The sequence below is a fragment of the Miniopterus schreibersii genome (assembly GCF_964146895.1).
Source record: "Miniopterus schreibersii genome assembly, chromosome: 2".
Classification (NCBI taxonomy): domain Eukaryota; kingdom Metazoa; phylum Chordata; class Mammalia; order Chiroptera; family Miniopteridae; genus Miniopterus; species Miniopterus schreibersii.
In genome coordinates, this window is record NC_138102.1 from 97,133,858 (window position 1) to 97,152,293 (window position 18,436).

An 18,436-nucleotide genomic window follows, 5' to 3' on the forward strand; every position below is an offset into this window, starting at 1 on the left:
ATATGTTTTCCCATAATGAGCAGTTAGATCTTAAAAATATGTACCATATTACACCATGTTCCAATACATGTCACCTCCAAACAGAGGCCTTTCTTGACCACCTTTCTCTGAACCTGGTTGTTTTCTTTAGTAGCACATAAAATCAGGCATTTGTTAACTTGTTGATTTTTTCTCTCTTATTAGAATATAAGCTCAGTGAAGCCCCAGAGACCATGTTATCTTACTTCCAGTGCCTGGCAGAATACTTGGCACAGAGTCTAATCATTAAATGCATGAATGAATGAATGAGTTCATTCAATCTGTATATTCTATTATAGTATGTATATAAAATTTTGACTCATACTATGCATAGAGTTTTGTAATCTACTTTTAAAATTTATATTTTACTATAAAATTTACTTCATAGCTTTATTTATTTTTTTAGTGTGATTTTTTAATGGTTGTAATGGCTGCATAATATGTCGAAGATAAAATGTGTTCTGATTGATTGCATCAGACATTTGGGCTGTTTTGTGGTTTTTGCTGATAATAATGATTTTTCACTTTGTTTTCAATTACATAACCTCAAAGTTTTTCTTCTAATTCTTACAGTACAAGTCCGGTGGATATCCTGCAGATATTTAGAGTTGGCAGAGTGAAAGAAACCACAGAGTTTTTGAGCCAGCTTGGCAATGTGAAACCCTTGTTGCACGGCTCACCTGTGCGAAGCTTTGTGGGAATCCTGTCCCGGTAAGAGTGTGTCATCTTCACTTGCCAAGTTTTTCAGCTTCACACAAGTGTCCTACTTTTTTTTCCAATTTTTTTTTTTAAGTATATGACATGGGTTTTTCAGTTAAAATCAGCCAGATCACTGCATTCTAGAGGAAATTGAACACATTAAGTTATAAGTATATAATTTAAATGATATGTTTATTATTATATATATTTTAAGTCTAGTCTATGGATATGAATTGCTTCTTGAGACAGTATCATATGAAGAAAGATGATTTTCAGCCCTGGCCTGGTAGCTCAGTTGGTTAGAGTATTATCCCAATACTCCAAAGTTGTGGGTTTGATCCCCATCAGGGCACATACAAGAATCAACCAATAAATGCATGAATAAGCAGAACAACAAACCCATGTCTCTCTCTACCTGCCCCCCTTCCTCTCTTTATGTCTCTAAAAATCAATAAAAAATGAAAAGAAAGGTGACTGTCTATTTTATGAGTCTTCCATGTGTGTCTAATCTAGGGATAGTCCACAACTTAAAGAGAAAGGTCTAATTAGAGTGTCCAGATACTATTTAATACATCACTATAGTTTTGTTTGCTTTGAATAACTACTTAATATTAAAGCTGAAATGGAAGTCAGAGGAAGCAGGGGAAAATATAATTGAATCTGATCTGGATCCTTAATTAAATACCTAATAAGAACTCAAAAAGAAACATACAAGGTCCATCAGGAAAATTTCCACAGCTCTTGAGGGATCCAGAAGACTATTGCACTAATCAGGAAGATGGCAATTTTCCTTGAACTAACCTGTAAATTTAGTGATATCACAGCAAAAGTGCTAACAAGATTTTCTTAAAAGAAATAAAAAGCTGATTCTACAGCACACATTTTTCTAAAAATTCGACATTACCAGGATAATTCCGAAAAGAAGAGTAATGAGGGAGGATTAACCAGTCTACACATTAAAAATACATTATAAAGCTACATGAATTAAAACAGTGAGGTGGTGTATAAATAGATGAATGAACAGATTAAAGAGTCCACAAATAAACACAAAAGGAGAGTATTTAGTATATGATAAAAGTAGCTTTTATTTCTGTGGAAGAAACATAATTTTTTCAATATTATATTTTGGGAGAAATAGATAACATCCTGGAAAAAAATGGAAAGTTGGATCCTTACCTCATTTCTCACACTTAAATAAACTCCGCATGGAGTAAAGATTTAAATATTACAAATAAAACTGTAAAGATATTAGATGAAAAATGAGAGAATATAAAAAATAATAATCTTTGAGTGGGAATGGCCTTTCCTGGGAAGAATAAAACCCAAAACCATTTTACAAAATTAATCCCTCATAATACAAAACTCAAATAGTAGGTATTTGTATAATACAAGGCAGATATCTCCTTTTTCCACCTTCCCAGAGATAAACATGAACAATCTGAATGCCACAAGTCCAGTAGTAACTGCATGTGACCTTTAACAGGGGAGTAACGCAGTCCGTGTTGGGCTTAAACATTGTCTGGCTGAGCACTGGGGGGCTTGGGCATGAAGGATGCTGAGCCTGGGGACAGGAGAAATGGCCAGCAACGCAGTGATGAGAAACAAGCCATAGCCTGGGTCATTTATATGGCCCCTGGGACTCCTTCAGTGGAGTTACTTTGAAAATGCTTTTTTTTTCTTTTCATTTCATGTTATTTATTTGTTGTCTTTTAATTGGTGTATTTCTTTATTTATTTTAAATATATCTTTATTGATTCCAGAGAAAGGAAAGGAGAGGGAGAGAGACAGAAACATCAATGATGAGAGAGTCATTGATCAAGCTCACAACCGGGCATGTGCCCTGACCGGGAATCGAACCCCGATCGCCTGGATCCCGGGTCAACGCTCAACCGCTGAGCCACGCCTGGTCAGGCTGGTGTATTTATTTTTACCCAACTTTGTTGAGATATGATTGACTGTATGCATTTAGGTTGTAGAACATGATTTTTTTAAAGGTATACATCATAATGATTTAATATAGGTATTATGTAAAATGATTTAATATAGGTATTTGTAAAATGATTACCACAAATCAATTAACACTTCCATATCTTACCTTTTGTGTTTCTTGTGGTGAGAACACAAGATGTACCCTTTTAGCCAACTCAAGACTACAGTACAGTATTAATAATTATAATACCATGCTGTACATTACAGCTATAGAATTTATTCATCTTATAACTAAAAGTTAGTACCCTTTGCATTGTTTTTGTTTTTTTTAAAGAGAGTAGAAGGGAGGGAGGAATGAGAGAGAGAGAAAGAGAGAGAGAAACTGATGTGAGAGAAACATATCAATTGAATGCCTCCTGCACGTGCCCCCACCGTGGCTGGGGATCGAACCTGCAACCCAGGTACCTACTCTTGACTGGGAATTGAACCCATGACCCTTTAGTGTGAGGGCCAACACTCTAACCATTGAGCAACACCAGCCAGAGTAGTTTGTACCCTTTGGCCAACATCTCCCCATTTCTCCCAGCCCCTGGAAACGACCATTCTATTCTTTTGGTTCTATGAATTCAATTTTTTTTTTTTTAAATATATCTTTATTGATTTCAGAGAGAGGAAAGGAGAGGGAGAGAGAGAGATAGAAACATCAATGATGAGAGAGTCATTGATCGAGCCTGCAACCCGGGCATGTGCCCTGCCTGGGAATCGAACCCCGATCGCCTGGATCCTAGGTCGACTCTCAACCGCTGAGCCACACCCGGCCGGGCTGAATTCAATTTTTTAAGATTCCACATATAAGGAGGTCATGCAGTATTTCTGTGTCTGGATTAATTAGCATAATACCCTTTAAATAGCACCTGTATCTGCTAGAATTATGAGGCTATAATAAAAAGTTCCTTTTTTCTAGTAAACATTATGTCCTTTTCTTTTGAGGGGGTTGCTTTTGCCCAAAGTAGTTGAAGATCGTGGTGTGAAAAGAACAGATATTGGAAATCTTGGGAGTGGAATATATTTCAGTGATTCACTCAGGTTAGTATTATTGTATCCTTAATCATGTTACTCATACCCATTACCAAGGAATCATTGCTGAATGCTTCCTATATGTTTTCCTCTGTCTTTCCCTGGTGAGGGATTTCTCACCGAAGGAACAGTTAATTCATTTATTTATCAAACTAAAAAGTTTCTGAACAGCAAGAAAAACTGCCAACAGAATAAAAAAGCAACCAGTCGAATGGGAAAAGACATTTGCAGACAACAGTTCTGACACGGGGTTAATAAACAATGTATGTGAAGAACACATACAACTCAACACCAAAAAAAACAAAATACAAAACAGTCCAATTAAAAATTGGGCAGAGGACCTGAACAGACACTTCTCCCAAGAAGACATACAGATGGTCAACAAGTATATGAAAAGATGCTCAACTTCCCTAGCTCTTAGAGAAATGCAAATCAAAACTACAATGAGATAACACCTCCCACCTGTTAAAATGGCTATTATCAGCAAAACAAGTAATAACAAGCATTGGAGAGGTTGTAGAGAAAAGAGAGCCCTCGTTCACTGCTGGTGGGAATGTAAACTGGTACAACTACTATGGGATTAGGATGATGCTGGCCTCATAAAAAGAGTTTGGGAGTTTTCCCTCCTCTTGAATTTTCTGGAATAGTTTGAATTGAATGGGTGTTAATTCTTCTTTGAATGTTTGGTAAAACTCGCCTGTAAATCCATCTGGTCCAGACTTTTGTTTGCTGGGAGTTTTTTGATTACTGTTTCAATTTCATTAGTTATTATCGGCCTATTCAGGTTTTCTGCCTCTTCTTGATTCAGCTTTGGAAGGTTGTATGCTTCTAGGAATTTGTCCTTTTCCCCCATGTTGTCCAATTTGTTAGCATATAGTTTCTCATAATATTTTCTTACAATCTTTTGTATTTCTGTTGGGTCAGTTGTTATATTGCCTCTTTCATTTCTGCTTTATTTGGGCCCTCTCTCTTTGTTTCTTAGTGAGTCTGGCTAAAGGTGCATCAATCTTATTTATCTTTTCAAAGAACCAGCTCTTGGTTTCATTGATTTTTTTTTGCATTGTTTTTTTAGTCTCTATGTCATTAATTTCTGCTCTGATCTTTATCATTTCCTTCCTTCTAATTCCTCGGGGCTTTTCTTGCTGTTCTCGTTCTAGTTCTTTTAGTTGTTGTGTTAGATGGTTCATTAGATCTTTTTCTTGTTTCTTGAGATAGGCCTGTAATGCTATAAATTTTCCTCTCAAGACTGTTTTCGCCGTGTCCCATAGATTTTGGGTTGTTGTCTGTTCATTTTCGTTACTTTCCATGAAGTGTTTGATTTCTTCCTTGATCTCCTTGGTAACCCATTCATTGTTTAATAACATGCTATTTAGCCTCCATGTGTTTGAATATTTTTGAGTTTTTTTATAGTGATTGATTCCTAGTTTCATGGCATTGTGATCCGAGAAAATGCTTGATATGATTTCAGTCTTCTTGTATTTGTAGAGACTTGCCTTGTGCCCTAACATGTGGTCTGTTTTTGAGACTGTTCCATGTGCACTTGAGAAGAATGTGTATTCTGCTGCTTTGGGGTGAAATGTTCTGTAAATGTCAATTAAATCCATTAGGTCTAGTGAGTTATTTAAGATCTGTGTTTCCCTGTTGATTTTTTCTCTTGATCTGTCCAGTGCTGACAGTGGGGTGTTAAAATCCCCCACTATGATTGTGTTGCTGTCAATCTCCCCTTTGAAGTCCCCCAAGAAATTTTTTATATATTTAGGTGCTCCTATATTGGGTGCATAAATGTTTATGAGGGTTATTTCCTCCTGTTGGATTGATCCCTTTAGTATTATGTAGTGACCATCTTTGTCTCTTATTATGGTCTTTATTTTGAAGTCTGTTTTGTCAGAAATAAGAATTGCTACTCCAGCTTTCTTTTCCTTTCCATTTGCATGGAATATTTTACTCCATCCCTTCACTTTTAGCCTGTGTGAGTCTTTTGCTCTCAGGTGGGTCTCTTGTAGACAGCATATATTTGGGTCCTGTTTTCTTATCCATTCAGCTACCCTATGTCTTTTGATTGGACCATTCCATTTACATTTAAGGTTACTATTGATATCAACTTATTTAATGCCATTTTCCCCCTTTATGCTAATGTACCTTTCTTTCATTATTCCTTCTTTTTCTTAAAGCAGTCCTTTTAGCATTTCTTGCAATGCTGGTGTGGTGGTACTGAACTCCTTTAGCCTTTTTTTTGTCTGGGAAGCTCTTTATTTCACCTTCAATTTTGAATGATAACCTTGCTGGATAAAGCAATGTTGGTTACATTTCTTGCTTTTCATTACTTTGAGAACTTCGTGCCACTCCCTTCTGGCCTGAAGAGTTTCTGTTGAGAAATCAGCTGTCAGCCTTATGGGGGTTCCCTTGTAGTTCACTGCTTGCCTCTCTCTTGCAGCCCTTCATATTTTCTCTTTGTCCTTGCGATTTGCTGTTTTAATTACGATGTGTCTTGGAGTGGGTCTCTTCGGGTCCCTCTTGTTTGGAACCCTCTGTGCTCCCTGAACTTGTGTGGCTTTCTCCTTCGCCAGCCTAGGGAAATTTTCTATCATTATTTCCTCCACCAAGTTCTCTATCCCTTGCTCTCTTTCCTCCCCCTCTGGCACTCCTATAATGTGAATGTTGTTTCACTTCATGTTATCCCAAAGCTCCTTAGACTGTCCTCATGCTTTTTAAGTGTTTTTTTCTTTTTGCTGCTCTGATTGAGTGATTTTTTTTTACCTTGTCTTCTAAGTCACTTATTCTATCCTCTGCTTCACTGAGCCTACTTTTAATTCCTTCCAGTGCATTTTTGATATCAGATACAGCATTCTTTATCTCTGTCTGAGTTTTGTTTATGGTATGTATCTCTTTTTTCATGTTTTCACTAAGGTCCTCGATCTTATCATCTAGTGTCTTAAGTTGCTTGAACATCTTCATAATCAATACTCTGAACTCTGTTTCTGATAACTTGCTAAATTCCATCTCATCAACGTCTTTTGCTGGCGATATTTCCTTTTCTTTAATTTGGGGGTTGTTTCTTTGTCTCCCCATTTTGGTAGGTCTTAGTGTTTGTATCTATATATTAGATATATTTGCTGTCTCCCAGTCTTGTGGGATGGGATTTTGTCTTGTGGGTCCAGAGGAGCCCAGAAGTGTGTTTTCCTCATACTTCTGAGCTCTTTGCTCTAGGCATGTTTCTCATGTGGGTGTCCCTTTTGTGGTTTCTTTATGTTCTCCTGTTGTGGTTGGGTCTAGATTGTTGTTGATCAGTCCTTGGGAGGACCCTCCTCTCGGGTTGGCTAACTGTGACTCAGCCCCAACCTCGTTGTGTAAACTGTTGTACGGATGCTGGCAAAGCAGGACAATACACAACTAAACTTTCAGGATACAAGAGGTATCTTACAAAATATCTTGACAGTCACAATGAAAACAACTCACATGAAAATAGAACTAGGAGAGTGAAGGGAGAACACACACACAAAAAAAAGCTTAAAAAAAAGAGAGAAAGAAAAGTAGCGCTTAGAGAGAGAGAGATGTATATTGTTGTTAACAGTGGTGAAAATTTAGAAAATAATAATAAACTAAAATGTAAAAAATAGAGACGCTACTGGGAGATAACAGAAGCAGAGAAAAGATACTGAAAGAAGGGCCAGCAAAAAATTAAGGGAGAGAATAGGAATAGGATAATAGTTAAAAATGAGAAAACAAAAATACAATAAAGAGAATAAGTGAAACTAACAATCGAAGAAAAAGACAGGAAGACAGAAGGGGCGATAACAAAAGAATGAAAGAAAAGTAGAAAAAGAAAAGAAAAAGAAAAAGGAAAAAAAGTTATGCCAATGGATCGAGAGGAGAGAGAGATATAGCCCAGGTAGGGAGGGGGTCTGGTAAGAGATTTGGTGGAAACTAGAGAAAAGCAGTAGACTTGGTTATAATGATAAAGTCCCAGCCATTAAGCAGGAATATCAAGAAATAGTAGAAGCAAGGATAAAACAAAACAAAGCAAATAAAGAAAACAAAACTAAAAACAAGCTAAGCAAGACAAAATTCTTTTACAAAAAAGAGAAAATAATTTAGTTTAAGAATGGTTTTAAAAAAAATTTTTTAATTAAAAAAATTATTATAAAATTTAAAAATGAAAAAATAAATTTTCTCTTCTTCCTAAGGAAAAAAGAGAAAAGGCAAGCAAACACACAAACAAAATACAAACAAAACAAAAACAAAGCAAAACAAAAAATTAGAAGAAAAAGTCAATCAGGTGAGTCTCTTCTGCGCAGCTTATGTTGTCTGAGGATCACTGTTTTGTATACTGATTTCAGTTGTCCTGGGAGATACTTGTGTATCACCCAACGTGAGGAGCCGTCTGGGTTTGGCTCTGGTGTCCTTAGGTAGATGGTTGATCTGAGGCTCTTCGTGGACCACCGCCTCTTGTCAACTATTTTGCAACCTTGTAGTTGCCTAGTCTTACTCCAGAGTCTTCTGTAGAGTCTTTAGGATGCAGGGTGGCTAGTGTAGCTCAGGGTTTCACTCCCCTTAGAGGTTTGTTGTCAGGCACTCACTGTGAGGGAGTTAGTCTCTGCTTCACAGCGAGCTCCTCAGTCTCTATCCTGTCGTCTGATTCTAGTTCCCCAGGCTCTGGCCTGCTGCAGTTTCAGATTGATTTCAGTCTGTTGCCTTTTCTGTATGGGCTGTTTCAGCAGCCTGGGCTCAGTGGGTTCAGTTAAAAAAAACATTCTGGTGAGCCCTTTGCCTGCCCAGCCCCCAGCAGGGTTTTCAGCGTTTCCTCCAGTTCCCAAACAGCAGTCCCTGAGAGTCTTATTCTTGTAATGTCTTCCTGTGAGCTGCTGTCCCTTCCCCCTCAGGACTGTGCCCTGTAGGTGTATCTGGGGCTTCAGTGAGGTGGACCCACCACTTTCCTGTTGGGGGCGGTGCTCCCTGCTGCAGGAGAGGCCGGCAGGCTCCGCCCCTCCCTGCTCAGCTCTGGTTGGCTGGTCACACCAGGCCCGCCCCTCAGACCGTCTACTGTGCAGACCCCAATCCCAGCCTCTGCTGGTCTGTCCGCACAGTTCACACCGGGTAGGTGGGAGCCAGTTCCGGATCAAACTCACAAGTGCACAAAGCAACGCACAGGCAGAAAGTCCGCCCTGCAAGGTCCCGCCGCCCGCACACCAAGGCACCCAGCGGGAGGGGACCCAAAGTCAGCTCCACGCAGCTCCCCGCACCTCTGGTCTCAGCAAAGCTGGGTCAGCTTCATGTGCCACCACGGCGCCCCTTATGGCTGATCACAGATCCCAGCCTCCCAACACTGGAAGCTCAGGGCGGGAGGGCACCCTCAGGGCTGGTCACCGATCCCAGCCTCTCGGCACCAGGAGCTCAGAGCGGGAAGGCTCCTCCCCTTTTCCGCGTCCTGCAGATTCAGTGTTTTCTGGGGCTCAACACAATGCCCCACAGGGAGGCAGAGGGCCCCCATGTGTGGCTGCTCAGTGCAGTCCTCTCCCTTACCACTCGGATGCCACACACTTTGGGGCAGCCTTTCGTATGGTTGGCACCCTGAGCATTAGACACCGGTCACAGCCACCACTAGAAGCTTTGTTTCCTAGGAAGGCACCGTCCACCATTAGAGGCTTTGTTTTGCTAGGAAGGCGCCGTCCCCTCCTCGCGACTCACCGCTTCCCTGGGTCCCTCTGCCCTGTGCGCGGGGTACTCCTTCCCCTCTCGTGGCTCCGGGTGTGGGATCCCCGCTTTTGGATGCCGTCCGCACTCCCGAGGGGAGGGAGCTTTGCAGCCTCCAAGTCTTGGGGCTCAGAGCCCAGCACAGACTTCAGGGGGACTCCCCCTCCCTACGCTCTGCCCCCTCTTACCGGACTCCGTGATGTGTCTTCAGTGCTCCCCACTCACACTCTGTCCACTCAGGTATGTTTCTCTGGTTTTTCCAAGCTGGTTACGTAGGATTTCGGAGTAAATCGAGTCTGTGGCTGGTAGCGGGGGCCTCTGCTGCTTCTCACAGGGCCGCCGTCTTCCCCTCCTCGATATTCAATTTCTTAAACTAGATGGCAGTTATATGGGTGTCTTATAATTACTGTAACTTAACATTTATATTACAAATGCTCTTTTATGTATAAAATATTTCAAAGTGAAAATTCTTAGATATTTAAATATTTTTTAAAAATTTAATTGGTATTCAGTTGAACTGAACCAAATTGAAGTCCATTGTCACTTTTGACAGAGTGGTTTTGGTGAAGTATGAATAGAGCCAAACTGCAGTGGCTTGAGAAGTGGTCAGTAAGCAAGCTGTGAAAACTGAACAGATAATATACAAAAAAATGAAACTAAACCACCTTCTTATGCCATTTAGGAGAATGAACTCAAAATGGATTAAAGACCTAAATGTAAAACCCTAAACCATAAAAATCCTAGAAGAAAACACAGGCAGTACAATCTCTGACATTTCTCTTAGTAATATTTTTTCTGATACATCCCTTCAGGCAAGGGAAACAAAAGAAAATAAACAAATGGGACTACATCACACTGAAAAGTTTTTGCACAGTAAAGGACACCATCAACAAAATGAAAAGACAACCTACTGAATGGGCATCATCAATAAATCAACACATAAGTGTTGGTGAGGATGTGGAGAAAAGGAAACCCTCGTGCACTTTTGGTGGGAGTGCAGACTAATGCTGCCAGTATGGGAAACAGTGTGGAGTTTCTTCAAAAAAATTAAAAATGGAACTGCCATATGTCCTCTTTGGAGAAGTGTCTATTGTGGTCCTCTGCCCATTTTATTTAATACGTTTTTTTAAATTGATTTTTAGAGAGAGAGAGGAAGGGAGAGGGACAGAGAGAGAGAAACAATTATCAGAGAGAACCATTGATTGGCTGCCTCCTGTACACCCCCTCCTGGGGATTGAGCCCAAAACCCAGGTATGTGCCCTCACCGGGAATCTAAAGTAAACTCTCTGTGCATGGGATGACGCTCAACCAACTAAGCCACACCTGCTAGGGCTCTGCCCGTTTTTAAGTCGAATTTTAAAAATTGAAAAAATGAAAGAAATTTGATTTAAAAAAATTAATTGGCATTCAGTTGAATTTAACCAAATTGAAGTCCTTCATGACTTTTGACGGAGTGGTTTCGGTGAAGACGTATAAACAGAGCCAAACTGTAGTGGACTGAGAAGTGGTCAGCAAACAAGCTAGTAGAGATGGTCACTGACTGTGGAAGGTGGTAAGAAAGGGAGGAGAGAGGGAGGGAGCAGATGGGGAAAGGGTCTAGAACGCAAAATCAAGGCCCAGGTTCCATGGGAAGGAGCTAGCATGTTTGTAGTTACAGGAAAAGAGCCCATAGAAAGGAGAGGTATGTAAGAGGAATCAGGGAAATAGAATTTTTTTCAAGTGCAAGTCTTAGGATAGAAAAAATGGTCATTAGGGAATGCTTTTATGTTTTGGTCTTGATATTTGAAAAAAATAGAGGTATGTCCCCTAAGGTGTCCCAGCCAATGTTTTGCATGGCAAAAGTTGCTTTATTAAAGCTCGTGATTCCTAAAAAAAGTTAGAAAATCTCTCCTTTGGGTGTCACTGGAAATTTTTGTTTTTCCTTTTGGGTTCAGAAGGCACGAGAGAATACAGTACCTGTCTTTGCCTCTGATCAGTTCTTACTTACTTGGTTTTTAATGTCCTTTCTTAGCTTTAATGCAGAGGATTAATCTACTTTTTCTTAATTAGTAAGGTGGGTTTTTTTCTTTCTCTTGCACCAGTCTTGTGTTTTTTAAACCCAAATGCATATATTTTAGTAGCTAATAAGGACTTGGGGAACAGTAAAATTCTTCTTTCCCTGGGAACAAAGTACTTTAATCACTACCAAGCTATGTGTCTATTACATCAAATTTGTTGTTATTGTTAATCTTCAACTGAGGATATTTTTGCCATTGATTTTTTTCTTTTAGAGAGAGAGAGAAGAAAGGGGAGGGAGAGAGAGAGAAACATCAATTGGTTGCCTCCTGCACCCTCCCTGACTGGGCCCGGGGATCAAACCTGCAACCCAGGTATGTGCCCTTGACTGGGAATTGAACATGCAACCCTTTGGTGCGCAGGCAGTTGCTCTAACCACTGAGCAACACTGGCCAGGGCTGCATCAAACTTTTAAATAAATAAATAAATAATAAAATGCTAAGTGAATCTTCAGAGATAGTTCAATAACAGTAAAATTTGGAATGTTCTACCTGCAGTTTAAAAAAAATATCTCCTATACATATATAATAAAATGCTACAGCTATGTTACTATAAACTGTAAACTTGTACTTACTTCCTCTCACATGCAGTACAAGTATTAAGTACTCACACCCAGGAGAGACAGATGGCACTAGACTCATGGTCATTTGTGATGTCGCCCTTGGGAAGTGCATGGACTTACACAAGAAAGATTTCTCCTTAACAGAAGCACCGCCAGGTTACGACAGTGTCCATGGGGTTGCTGAAACAGCCACTGTCACCACAGACTTCGAGGTATTTGTATCAAGAAACAGTCAGAGAGGCTCCTGTTTTTACTAAATATGCTTAAGTTTAAATAATTATTGTATATCTATTGAATTCAATATTTTCATATTCAGTAATTAGCAAACATGAAACTCTGCTTTTATGAAAACATGTGACAATAAAGGTTTTTCCCCCCACCTCTTTATGTTTGCTCTAGGATGATGAATTTGTTGTATATAAAACCAGTCAGGTTAAAATGAAATATATTATTAAATTTTGCATACCTGGAGATGAAGTAAAGGACTTTCATCCTTGTAGTAATATTGAATTACAGGAGCACACACCTGAGGTTTCAGAATTTTCAAAGGTTGAAGGTAAGACAGTTTTCTTGAATGCTGTTTCATGTAATGTTTATAGAACTCAATATTATATTTTCGATGAGATTTATATTCATGTTTAGTAATTATACTTATGACCTCAGATGTATTTCATTTCCTTTTTTATTTTGTAAAAATGAAAACCGGGATGCTTGAGAGAGTTTAAGGGATCTCAAAATTATGTTATGTCACTGACACACCAAAGTTGAGCTCATCCACCTCAGGATAGCCACAAAAACCCACTGAAACATTTAAGATGCCAATGTGTAAAAAGTATAATGGAGGCTGTAAAGTGTAAAGTGTGACAGAAGGCTCAATTTTAGAATCAGGAAGCTTGGGTTCGAGTGTCACTAGGCTGGTGATCTGCAACAAACCACATGATGTTTTCAGGCGTCAGCTTCTTTCTAAGGGGAATGAGACCAATATCCACACCACAGTGCTGCTGTGAGGATTGCATGGGATAAGTGAAGACACCCCCAAAATTGTAATGTGTAGCTTACCTATTAGTAGTACAAATAAATGAAGGGATGAAAGCTTCTTAGGAAATCATAAGCCCAAACTACTATAATATTAATAGCATTGTAAAAACACAAACATTTTAAACTGTGATCAAAGTATTTTTTTTTTATCAGAAATGTAAGACTTCTGGCCTAGTCAGAATAATCTTACCTGACAAAAAATCCCAGAGGAAGAGGCAAGAAGAGGAAGGAATGGTTCTTTTACAGGAAGACTTCCTGTTGGATTTGCAGTAAAGTAACTATTACCCAGATTGGAAATTAATAAAGGAGAATTATACAATCCATTGATATTGGAAAGAAATAAAAGCCATGGCACCAAAGATTTTGACCCCAAGGAAAACTGGGAAAATATACACGAGTTTGAGAGTGAGTGGCAATGTGATGCAGGAAATTACAAAGGGGTGCCTTTTATCTATAGCAAAAATTTCAGTTGTACTAAAAGATCACCATAATAAACCCTGAATTAGTTTTCCTCAAAAACACGGTGTTTTTGTAAGAAATAATACATACCAATATTATATGCATGACAAGCCATTTACAAGGAATCGGTTAAAACTGAAAAATAACATCAGTGATGCAGGAAACAAGTAAATAACGTGTTTGGAAAATAGAGTTGTATTACATTTGCAGGTACACCTCACCAAACTGTAATTGTTTCAGTGAGGAGACAATTTATGACTGCAATAACATTGAGAAATCTGTCAAAAGTGTTCCTCAGTTTCACTATAAAATTTTTTTCTCACTATCAAAGCCATTTCTAATAAATGTAGGAAGATTTAAAAATATTTTTTGTTACCTGTACAGTACAGGAGAACACACATTAGTGAAAAGTCTTACAAATGTAAGGATATGGGAAGACTTTCAGCAAAAGCTCAAATGTCAGAATCATGAGAGTTCATTCTGGACAGAGACTTTACAAACATAATGAGTGGCAAAGATTTTAATCAGTGCTCACACCTTATACACATCAGAAAATCCACACTGGAGAGATACCATATAAATTGTGTAGTGGACATTCAAGCCTTGCAATTCACCATAGAATCCATGCTGGAGTGAAACCTTACAAATGTAATGAGTTTGGTAAGGTTTCTTTCCCAATGTTCACAACTTTGGTTTTGTGAGCAAATTCATACTGGTGAGAATCCTTACATATGTAATAAGTGCAGAAAATCCTTTACTATTAGTTCCATCCTTACTAGACATAGGAGAATCCATACTGGAGAGAAACCTTTACCCAATTTGTAAACCTTACTAGGCCTCAGAAAATACTGGAGAGAAACCACATAAATGTGGCAAGGCTTTCATTTAACACAAAGGCCTTATGGATCATCAGGGAACTCATACAAGAGAAAAACCTTATAAATATGAGAAACGTGATAATGGTTTTTCCAGACATTCACAACTTTGGAGTCATAAGATAATCTATATAGGAGAGAAAACTAAAATATGTAGTGAGTGTAGTAAAACCTTTAGACAGAGGTCAAATCTTACTCAACATAAGAAAATCCATACTGGAGAGATACCTCAGAAATGTAGTGTGCCTGTCAAGGCTTTTACCTGATTTGCAAGCCTTACTGAGCACCAGAAAATGCATACTAAATAGAAACATTTATAAACCTAATTTATGTGACAATGGTTTTATTCAAAGCTCAAGCTTTGGAGATCATCAAAGAATTCAAGTAGAAGGAAACCTTACACATACTATTGACATAAAACTTATGCAAATGTGAAAGCCTTACTCAACGTCAGAGACTCCGTTGTGGATAGAAACCATGTAAAACTCATGTATGAGGCAAAGCCTGTAACCAGGGCTCACACCTCACTTGATACTACAATATACATCTTTGAGAGAAAGTACACAAATGCATGGCAAGGCTTATCAAACTTTAAGCCTCATGGAACACAACAGAATTCTTATTTGGGAGAAAACTTACAAATGTATTGAGTGTGATCAGCTATATAAAAAATGTACAACTTTGTGATCAAGACCAAATTCATATAAGATTGAAATCATACAAATATGTCAAGACCTTAAGCAATGACCTGGATACACCAAAGAATTCCTACTGGACAGAAACATTACAAATATAATGAAGGTGATATGTTTAAATAACTTCTCTCAATGAATGACATAAGAAAATTTATATTTTCTTACCTTTGAAGATTAACCAATATTAGATGTTAAATTCCAAAGAGAATTAAAAATTAAAATTAGTTAAAATTCATGAGAATGTTGTCTGTCAATGGAGCAAGGAAATTTGTGGAAAGGTCTAATTATCTCCAGTTTATACAATATTTTCAATTATTTGAGGTTTCTTGAAAAGGTTACATTGTTATTGACAATTTACAGCATGAAGTTTGAAATCTGTTGATTTTATTACGTGCTTTTCCATTTTCACTATGATGGTCTCAGGGATGAAAGGACGTACTTCATCAGGTGGGGTTTGTTCAGATTCATGTAACCTGGAAAAATTGTAACACTAATTTTAAGGTACAATATGGTACCCGGCCAGGCATGACTCAGCTGTTGAGCATCGACCTAGGATCCAGGCAATCAGGGTTCAATTCCCAGTCAGGGCATATGCCAAGGTTGTGGGCTTGATCAATGACTCTCATCGTTGATGTTTCTGTCTCTATCTCTCCCTCTCCTTTCCTCTCTTTGAAATCAATAAAGATATATTAAAAAAAAAAAAAAGATATAATGTGGTATAAGTTTAAGAGTCTAGGAAGTGGCAGAACATAAATGTAAACAGTTATCTAAATTATAGCACATTTTGTGGTCACAGCCTCTTCTCTAGATTTGTTGGTATGACTGAGGGTCTCTGTTGACGATCCTAGGAAAGGATTATTCTACCAGATGATCATGAAACAGAGTAGGCCAGGACACTGAAAGAATGAGTTTTTCATGTTAGAATGTTGGATTACTAGGGATGGCATAAGTGGTAGCAAAAATAGAGGGTGAATAATGGTTTCCCTCCTTTTTAAAAGTTAACAGCTATTGCATATTGTAGATTAAAGAAAATGTCTTATGTTTGGAAACTGAAAAGATACACTGTAGGAAACAATTTAATCAAAAGAACCAGAGTAGATTCAGAATTAGCCACTTAAAATGCATTTTGATACCATGTACTATATTTAAAGGGTAAAGGGGTGATAAGTGATGATGGAATGAGAGTTGACTTTAGGTGGTGACCATACAATATAATACATAGATGATGTATTATAAAATTGTATGCTTGAAACCTATATAATTTTATTAACTAATTTCACCCCAATAAGTTGAATAAAAATTTTAAAAGATAGAATTAAAAAAGAAAGAAATGTATAACTTCATGTATGTTCAAGAAGAATACTATCATTGTTTCTCTGGGGGTCATTAAATAATGAGTCTGGGAAAAGTATATACCTCTAACCATATCTGCATTTTTGTATTACCTAATATAATATGTGAACATTTTTTCAACATGCTATATTAGGAGTTTGATTTAGTCTTCCTCAGATCAAAAGTCTAGGGCAGGGGTAGGGAACCTTTTTTCTGCCAAGGGCCATTTGGATACTTATAACATCATTTGCGGCCATACAAAATTATCAACTTAAAAATTAACTATGAAAAAAGCCCCTCGATTTACTGAATTTCAAGTCCCGCCTGCAGTTGCCTTGGCATGGCCAGACCAAATGATTTTGCAAGCCATATAAGGCCTGAGGGCTGGCCATTCCCCACCCATGGTCTAGGGAATTTCATATTTCTCCAACATGCTTTTGTAGCACAATAAATAATTGTGACTGATTAGTTCAAAAGTACAAGCCAGGGTCTGGCTGGTGTGACTCAGTGGTTGAGCATCAACCTATGATCCAGGAGATCCCAGTTCAATTCCCAGTCAAGGCACATGCCTGGGTTGCAGGCTTGATCCCCAATGGGGGTGTGCAGGAGGCAGCTGAACAATGACTCTCATCATTGATGTTTCTATTTCTCTCTCTCCCTCTCCCTTCCTCTCTCTGAAGTCAATAAAGATATATTAAAAAAAAAAAAAAGTACAAGCCAGGGAGTACAGATGTCTAGAGTCAGCTTAAGCTACTCTTATTCAGATCTTCTTAAGATCTTTATGTACTTGTGTATATGCTTAAATGTATGCGTTTCAAGTAGTAGCATCACTCTGGGCTTTCAAGATGACTTTTCAGTGTCTGTAGATATAAAAGGCAGAGTGTCTGTTGACAATGCTGCCCCCATTCTTTTCATGTGGAGTCACTGACTTCAGAATTGGTTACTGAAAATCATAAAGTGCTGTTTGTCCATTTCTCCTGAAATATCATGTATGAAGGGGAGGAGAAGAATTAAAGATCAAGATAACAAAACTAGAGAGCTCAAGGATGGTTTTCAAGCTAACATTAGTATTTTTAATGTATAGATTACCAGTTACCAGACGCTGAACCTTCCAGCAGCATCAAGGCTGGCCTCCAGGACACCTCTGGGAATTCAGTTCCTCTTGAAGACCTGCACATCAAGGGGAAAATAATAGACTTTGTAGCCCAGGTGAGCTCTTCATGGCTTTATGATACTTAAATCAAATGGATGTCATTCATAAATGGGAGTTGGATTATAGTTGCATGAACTCCACAAAACATGTACATTTCTAAAATGTGTTTATTCATTGAGCACCTACCACATCCTGAGGACTTTCCTAGGCTCTGGGAATATGGCAACGAACAATATGAAAACTCTGCCTTCACAGAGCATACTTGCATTAGGGGACCAGGCAGCAAACACCATCAATAAATAAAATACATGCCGTGTTAGATGGTGGTATGTGCTAGAGATAAAAACCAATGCAGGAAGGGGTGGGAGCTGTGCAGGTTGGAAGGATTTCAACTTGGAAGTTGAGTGGCCAAGAAGAGCCTCACTGAGAAGGTGACACGTGAGCACAGATGTGTAGGAAGTGAGGGACTTAACCATGTGGACATCTGAGGGTTGCTCATTCCAGGCAGCGGAAGACATGCAATGGTCCTGAGGTAGGAGGGAGCCTAATGTGGTCAAGGGACACCAAAGAGTTCCACTTGGCCAGAGCATAGTAGAAAGGGGAAGCATGGTAGGAGACTGGGTCAGAGAGTTGGGTTGGGGGGGGGGGGCAGCTCACATCAGGACACAGGACATACTATCTTTAACTCTGAGTAAAATGGAAACCATTCAAGGATGTTTAGCAGAGGATACGATCAGGATCACACTGGCCACCATGTTGACAATAGACTGAAGAGAACCAGTTAGAGACATCTTAGGTCGCGTCCTCTGGAAAACACTATTGATGGAAATTTGTTTTCAGGAAGCTTGTTGTT

The 18,436-nt window shown here is 38.7% G+C and overlaps 1 protein-coding gene across 1 annotated transcript in view; it reads left to right on the top strand.

The window, feature by feature from the left end:
* The window catches only part of PARP4 (poly(ADP-ribose) polymerase family member 4), an 85,453-nt gene that overhangs the window by 21,077 nt on the left and 45,940 nt on the right, over positions 1-18,436 (top strand). Inside the window, exons 11-15 of the mRNA XM_081126678.1 lie at positions 592-729; positions 3,637-3,732; positions 12,060-12,243; positions 12,431-12,587; positions 17,515-17,639. Of these exons, the coding sequence (XP_080982804.1) occupies positions 592-729; positions 3,637-3,732; positions 12,060-12,243; positions 12,431-12,587; positions 17,515-17,639 (700 nt within the window). The remainder of the gene's footprint in view (positions 1-591; positions 730-3,636; positions 3,733-12,059; positions 12,244-12,430; positions 12,588-17,514; positions 17,640-18,436) is intronic.